The sequence below is a fragment of the Choloepus didactylus genome, chromosome 23, assembly GCF_015220235.1.
Source record: "Choloepus didactylus isolate mChoDid1 chromosome 23, mChoDid1.pri, whole genome shotgun sequence".
NCBI classification, from domain to species: domain Eukaryota; kingdom Metazoa; phylum Chordata; class Mammalia; order Pilosa; family Megalonychidae; genus Choloepus; species Choloepus didactylus.
The window spans coordinates 17,130,919-17,138,893 of NC_051329.1; the positions used below are offsets into that span (position 1 = coordinate 17,130,919).

The 7,975-nt window shown below is 46.3% G+C and overlaps 1 protein-coding gene across 1 annotated transcript; it reads left to right on the top strand.

Moving 5' to 3' along the window:
* The first annotated feature begins 1,163 nt into the window (after window positions 1–1,163).
* PEBP1 (phosphatidylethanolamine binding protein 1) lies at window positions 1,164–6,716 on the top strand. Its single transcript, XM_037817287.1, has 4 exons — window positions 1,164–1,400; window positions 2,380–2,489; window positions 3,179–3,279; window positions 5,767–6,716. The coding sequence occupies exons 1-4, from the start codon at window positions 1,266–1,268 to the stop codon at window positions 5,982–5,984; spliced, it is 564 nt and encodes a 187-aa protein (XP_037673215.1). The 5' UTR covers window positions 1,164–1,265; the 3' UTR covers window positions 5,985–6,716.
* Window positions 6,717–7,975: the final 1,259 nt, after the last annotated feature.

Here is a 7,975-nt window from a genome sequence, read left to right on the forward strand (position 1 = left end):
CTGCATTCCATTTCACTCTTTCACTCATTCATGCCTTTATTAAAGTACATATGCTTTGACCTAGCAAGCCCCTTTAATTTTCTTAAAACAATCTGCCAACTATTTAAGGATCTATGTACTAGGATGTTCATGGCAGCAATCTTTGTAAAAGGAAAAAAACAGCCTGCGTCCAAAATTAAGGGGTTTCTTGAATAAACTGTGGTCCATCCAGAGCACAGTGATGAAAATCTCTATGTGATAGGAGTAGTCTATAGAGGATAATGCCGTTTTTGGTGGGAAAAAAAAAGAAACCCCACAAAATTATTAAACTCATATTTTTTAAAACTGTAAAGATGTGCCCCAAATTGTTACCAATATTCATAACTAAGCAGTAGAAGAAAAGTGACTTTTATTTCTTTTTTTCTCTCAATTTTCTGTAATGAACTTGTATTATTTCCTAAAAAGAAATGCAAACCACAGACTTTTTCATTTCTTAGGACGTAGTTGCCAACGTCAAAGGCTGCCCTAGCTCAAACCAGATATGGATCATTTAAATTGTGCCCACTATTTTTAGGAGTCAAAGTGAAAGCTAGTTTTGACGGAGGTGAAGCCACTTGTCAGCAAAATAGGAATAATTACAGTTTTTTTTTTAAAAAAGTCATTTCTCAGGAATCTTGTGAGGACCAAGTCGGGAGGGTGGATGGGGGAGCGGGGATCAAATCTATGGGTAACACGCTCAAATGTGCGGTCTGGATCGCTCACTCCGCAGTTACCAAAACAAATGATCATGCGCGGAAATACAGGGCGGCGACGGGCGTCGGCCCTGTTGCAAAAAGCCCAAGAGAAAAAGCAAGGCTTTCCATTTCCGAGCTTAGACAGTGGTGCAAAAACACATGCAAAAAGGTTTACAAACAAAAAAGTCAAAGGTAGTTCAATTGTATTTCTTGAAGCAACAGCCTCGCAAGCAAAACCGAGACCTCAGCAGCTGCAAGTAGCAGCATCCGCGCCAGCAAGGGAAAAGTAGAGCAGGCTGCTTTGACCCGGGAGCGCAAGACGCCCCGCGCTAGAGGTTCGACCAATCACAGACCGGAGTGACGCCCCGGACTCGCCGGTGATTGGAGGGACAGCGGGGCGGGGCGGGGCGGGGCGGTGGGTTGGGAGCGTGCGCGTCCTTTATCCCTGGCACGCGCCGCCTTCAGCCACTTTGCGGGTGGCTCGGTGTGGTGCTCTTGCTGGTGTTACTCCTCCTCCCGCTCTTCCTGCTGACAGCCCTACTCGGCCCCGCGATGCCTGCGGACCTCAGCAAGTGGACCGGGCCCCTGTGCCTGCAGGAAGCGGACGAGCAGCCGCAGCACTTGCTGCGTGTCACGTACCCCGGGGCGGTGAACGGCGAGCTGGGCCAAGTGCTGACGCCCACCCAGGTATCCGAGGGCGACTCCTGCCTGCGGTCCCCAGATCTACCCGGGAAAGGGGTCGCGGGGCCCGCACCGGGCACCTGGCACTTGGCGGGCGGGCGGGCTTGGGCCTGCAGGAGAAATCGAGCAGCTTCCCGGGACACGGGGGCATACGGGGGGAGGCCTAGGTCCGGAAACAGCCGGGACCATGGGGCCGCGCCCGTAGGGTGGCTGCGCCGGCGCACTCTGCGTTTCAGGGCTTCAGGCCTCGGTTTTGGGAACCCAACCTCCACCTGACAGCATTTGACGCATTCTGTAATTCGCGAGGGCATCGCCCCGCATTTTCTGCTTTGTTTTAGCTGCCAAGCGCTTGAAGCCACCGAAGGCGGCCAGTGCGTTCTGCAGGTGGAAGGCTGAGGGCAACGGCCTTGTTTTACCATTTGACCTCGAGCCGGTCCTGGCTGCTTCAAGTGGAGAAACTAGGTTCCCCGACCCCACTGCTAGTGGTAGTGAAGTTCCAGGCAACCGTGTCAATAAACTGCACTCACCTCGGGGAGAGTTCATATGTTTGGATGTTTAAATATTAATGTGCCTATGTATTGGAGGCTGACGCAGCCTCCTTTTTCCCAGACTAGCTGTTCGGTCTCCCCACCTTCGTTTTCTCACTTTCTGTGCACATTTTAATGTCCAGTTAATTGAGCTGTCACTCTGCCTGGTCCCCAAATCCCGAGAGCTTGTCTTTCCAGGGCTCATGCGCTGGTGAAGAGGGGATCCAGTTGGGGCCAGGGTTGGAAACCTACCCCTCTCTAACTAGCCCCACGGTGTTGTTGGGACTGATTTGAATAATGTCTGTAAAACCCAGGCTCCCGGCTGCTAGTAGAGTGAGTACAAGTTAACTCTTATTAATAATTTATTCTGTCTTAACCTTTGAGGAATTGGAGGTCTCAGAAAGAGCAGTGGTTTCTTCAGCACTTCTAGTTAACTCCAGCCTGGTTGCTTTCTACAGGTGAAGGACCGGCCCACCCGCATCGAATGGGATGGCCTCGATCCTGGCACACTCTACACCTTGGTCCTGACAGACCTGGATGCTCCCAGCAGGAGCAATCCCAAGTACAGGCGAGTTGGGGAAAGATGGGGAACAGCAGGTTGCCCAAACATGACCCCATATTTCTAGGACTGTGTGAGTCCCTGGCTGGACATGGTGTCTGAGGAGAAGTCGACCTGCTTTGAGCCAGTTCGTGGCCATGGTTAAGCCAGAGTGTGCACTTCCTGCCCCTTCACTCCCTAAAGGGCAGTTGAGAGCCAAATCCACCCACAGCCTGTTTTTGTAGCGCCTCTGGGCTAAGAATGGCTTTTTCATTTTTAAATACTTAGGAAAAATCAAAGAGGGATAAAATTTTGTGACACGTGAACAAGTAGATGAAATTCCAATTTCAGTAAATGAAGTATTTACGGGAACACAGCCATGCGTGTTGGTTTGCGTCTTGTCTGTGGCTGCTTTCACGCTGCCATGGCAGAGTTGAGTAGCTGGGACAGACAGTGTGGCCCCCCCAAGCCTAAAATATTTATCATCTGACCTTGGCAGACAAAAGCTGGCCGACCATGACCTTGAGAATCTCAAGAGGGAGCAAGGGGCTGGGGCCTCTGTTCTGTAGAAGATGAGGTTTGCCCTGGCCTGGACCAGGGACCACCTGGCATGTTCTCTGCCACGTCCTGGCACAGGGCATGCACTTGATGGGTTTGTTGGCACACGTGAGTATGTCCTGACTTCCTGTGGTGCTGACGCCCCTTGTTCCTCTGCGTAGGGAGTGGCACCATTTTCTGGTGGGCAACATGAAAGGCGGCAACATCAGCAGCGGCACGGTCCTCTCTGATTATGTGGGCTCTGGGCCCCCCAAGGGCACAGGTCAGTAAAGGCTGCTTCTGGGGACTTGGTGTGTGGGGGGGAGTAGGAAAGGGAGCCGGGCGAACATCAGGATGGGCCCAGAGTGCTGCAACTTTCAGTTTAGTTTTCAAAGCTTGAGAAGATCCCAAGAAAGCAATGGCCTAGAGCGCCTGGGATGGCTTTCTGAGGGGTGCACGTGGGTTGAACACAGCTAAGTCATCCAAGTTCTGTATTCAGCCTTTGCCCTAGGTGAATCTTCGGGTTTTTAATTCCTGTGTAAGTTCTCAGAAATGATCATAGTTTCCAGTTAGTTATAAGACATTGGTTTCGTTATCTCTTTGTAGCTCCTTCTTTCTCTCAAAAATCTAGCTTAGTAGATTGAGTTGATTTGGAAGACTTTGGAAACTATATGGAAGATACAGACACGTACACACGTATTATATTGGATTGGACTGGATTATTTTATATTACGTATGTTACCTATAATTTAAATAGAAAACAACTAAGAGAGGACACCATATTGAAACTCTCCAGGTTGGATGAGTGCTGCGCTGCATAAGCTAACGGTGGGAAATGCATTGTCACCATCCATGGTGCAGCGCAACATTTCTCCACTTACTGGAACAGAGAAATGGTAGCAGGAGGAGTGTGGCAGGATCCTAGCCTGTCATCGTTGTCCAGCCATGAGTTAGTTCGAGGAGGTACGGGAAGATCCCTGAAAAGAACAGCTGGTCCTGGACTCATGTTTTATCTGTAGACCCAGAAGCTTCAGAAGGCTTCAAGCCCTCTCATGCATTCATAATAGAAAGGTAAAAGGACATATTCCCCAGGGATCTATTACGGTCTCTAGGGCAAGTATAAAATTAGGCAATCTAATTATGGGAAGATACACATGAGAATAAGTTAATTCTCTCATGTAAGAGCTGTGTTCTCATTTAAAAACAAAAGCCTTGGTAATGCACTTTTTGTTTCTTCTGCTTTTTTCCATGTTCTTTCAGTGAGGTATGATTTACATATAATGAAATACAGATAATAAGGGTTCTGTTGATGAATTTTGACTGATGTATACACCCAGGTAAACATCAAAAATAAGATATAGGACTTTTCTATCACCCCAGAAAGTTCTTGAGTGACCTTTTTAGTTAAATTTTCCCAGAAGTAACCGTTTTCTGATGCCTGTCTCTGTACATCCCTTTGTTGTTCTTGTATTCATATAAATGGTATAATTCAGTATGTATTCTCTGTGAGATTCATCCATTATAGTTATTGTCAGTAGTTCATTCCTTTCTATTGCTATGTAGTATTCCACTGAGAGTGCCAGAAACAGCCATTCTCCTGTTGTTTCCAGTATTTAGGTGTTGTGAGTAAAGCTATATACAGTCTTGTTATTTTGTAGGCTTGTGTTTTCATTTATCTTGTGTAGGTAGATACCTAGGAGTAGAATTGTGGGTAATAGGAAATTATATGTTAATTTTATAAGAAATTGCCCAAGAGTTTTCCAAAATGGTTGAAAAGTTTCATTCTTTAAACAGCAGTATGTGGAAGTTACAGTAGATCCACATCTGTGCCAACATTAGGTGTTGTCAGTCTTTGATTTTAGACATCCTAGTGTGTGTGAACTGGTATCATTTTGTAGTTTTATAATGCATTACCTTGGTGACATAAAGATGTTGAGCATCTTTTCTTGTGCTTATTGATCATTCCTGTATCTTTTTGGAGTAACTCACTTTTTAAATACCTTTTTTTAATATAATTTTTTGTTTTACAAAAGAAGCACATGGTACCTATTTGTGCCCAGGACTTAAGAAAGGCTGATTTAAAACATTCCTTTTAAAGTTAACATGAGTTTGGGTCATTTCATAGCAGATCTCAAGTCTTCTAAGGAAGCAAGTTTTGGAGGCGGGAAGGTAGCACTCTCCTTTAGCCTGGCAGGCTTGATTCTGGTGCACTGGGTGCTGTCAGTGATTTTCTGGGTCCTTTTTGCATTTCTCATATATTTTTTAGCACTTCCATTGTTCCAGGCTAGGGTAGGTTCTGGGGTGATAGTGGTGGACAAGATAAACCCTGTAGCTTTATAGAGTTCACCTCCTGGTAGGGAAAACAAGAATTTTAGATGATGTTACTGGGATAGAACAACAGTGGGCATTATGAAGGGAGTGGTAGGGAGTGGCTGTCGACAGGGACCTACTGACACGGGCTGGAAGCCGGAGTTGGATGAAGGAGAGGAGAATGGTAGAAGGTGAGGCTCCAGGTACACAAGGGCCAGACCTAGCAGATGTTCAGAGGTCAACAGGAAGAGTTTGGATTGAACTTTATGCTCGGTGCAGAGGGGAGCCCCTGGATGATTTTAAGCAGGTGAGTGGTCGACTCATTCTGGCTCTTGGGGTCCTGAGTGTCTTCCTTCTAAATAGGGTGATTCGGGGATTCTTCAGGTTGGAACAGTCTGTGAAAACGGATGACGTCTCTATCCCAGGTGCCCAGCTCTGTGCATCTCCCCTCTCTCCTCAGGCCTCCACCGCTATGTCTGGCTGGTTTATGAGCAGGACGGGCCACTCAAGTTTGATGAGCCCATTCTCAGCAACCGATCTGGAGATGGCCGTGGCAATTTCAAGGTGGTGTCTTTCCGCAAGAAGTACAAACTTGGGTCCCCAGTGGCGGGCACCTGTTACCAGGCTGAATGGGATGACTATGTGCCCAAACTCTATGAGCAGCTGTCCGGGAAGTAGAGAAAAGCCGGGAAACGTAAACTGCTCCAGAGGCCCCAAGCAGTAGTCCCAAATTCAGTGATGCATGTTGATTTCTCCTTTCCCCTGCTTTCATTTGTACAAGAGAGCCTTGAGCAGTCAGATGGTGGTTAAGGGTGATTTTCCTGCTGCCTGTTTAGAATTACAGAGGGGTACATACCCCACTTTATGTTTTGATCAAATATGAAAACCATTCTTGGGGATATTTTGGTACTATGGTGGGGTCATCAAATTGTTAACATAAAATAGCAACCCAGAATTTAAAGAAGAAAAAATCCAGGTAAAAAGATCAGGTCTACAGTAATCAGGCAGAGTATTAAAGAAACTTTAAGGGAGCTATGATTAAGTAGCCTCTGCCTTCGTGAGCCCAACTCCAGAATTGTGCGTGGCAGCATCTTCTGAGAAATGTTTTTATGGTGTGTCTCACCAAGAGAGCCAGAGGCCGGCACCTCAGCCAAACCCCATCATGGTCCACCTCGCGGTCAGCTGGTGGCAGTGCTCCACTCTGGCCCCTTTATGAGAGCAGTGCCAGAGAGTTACTTTTTGGTGTTGAGGCCTGGGCGTCCCCACAGGCAGCAGTGCTGGGCGGGACGTGGGCAGAACCCTTAGATCTGAGCCTGTGAACTGCAGTGGTGTTAAGACAAACTGGTCTGGAGTTGCTGAATGTGTTAATTTTGCTGTTTGCTTGTAGTTGAATAAAAATAAAAACACTGAGTGGGCCTCCAGCTATGTTTCTTTTTGGGATCCGGGGTTTCATGAGTGGGGGAAGTCGAGAGACAACCTCTAGGGTAAGTAGCCCCTTTCCCTGCCAGCAGTAACACCTGGGACTTGGGTCCGGGGCCATGCAGAGTACCCATGCCCAAACATGAGCTCTCAAGCTGCAGCAGGAGCAGCCAGTCAGACTTGGGGCTTTTAAAAAGTCACACAAACTTTAGGACCCACGTCTTCTTTCCACAAAGGACCCTGGCTTTCTAAGTGGGCCTTTCACCTCGAGAATGTTGTTTTAAAGAAGCTGATTGAAAATCTTTCCCCCGGTGCAGTTCTGTGCAGCCACCAAACAATGGCTAATAACTAATCTATACCTCATTTGTTATACATCATCAGCACTAACCAAAAGGAGGAGTAGAGGGGGAGAAGATCACACCACCTAATGTATCAAAAGAAAGGAAAGGAGTCTGAAGGTCCATGTCAGTAGGATTTTGTCTCCGGTGGAGAAGGTAGTCCTGAGCTAGGCCTGACAAGTGCTAAGCAAGACTGGTTCTCTTCCACACTTTTAACTCTGGTGCTCTCTTTGAAAATACTGAAAACATTGCCTCATGCAATGACTGTGGCCAGGAGTGGGTAAGGTAGACAGTTTTTTTTTTTTACTTTAGCATTTGAAGTTCATTTTTAAAATAAGATTTTGTAAAACAAAAGATACCAAGAAAATGGCTACCCCCATTGACCTTAAAAATAATATTTGCATATGGTTGGAAAACAAACAGTATAGGAAGAAAATTCCTCCCACTTGTCTGTCTTGTCTCTTGTGTTTCCTCCAGGAGAAAATTTAAATGTACATGTGTTTATTTTTAAATTATAGTCTTAGTGATCATACTGGTACACATTGTTCAGCAGTTTTATTTCAACTAATGTACCTTCACATAATATAGCTTCAGTTAGCAAGTCATCAGGTAGTTTCACTTCATTACTTTGAACGAATTTTTGATTTTATGAAATGTTCCATAATATATTTAACCAGTCCCCTACTTTGAAGATGTATTACTGGTTAAGGTGTAAACCCATTTGTGCATAGTATCTTCTAATTTTTGGTTTGGCCGACTGAATGTGGGTGGGCCTTAATTGACATCACTGGAGTCCTTTATAAGCAGAAGAAATTTGGATGCAGTCAGAGAAGGCAGAAAGGAGCCGGAAGTCAGTAGAAATGAAGAGCAGACGAGAGGTTGTTATGTGGCAAGAGGCAGAGATGTGAGCCA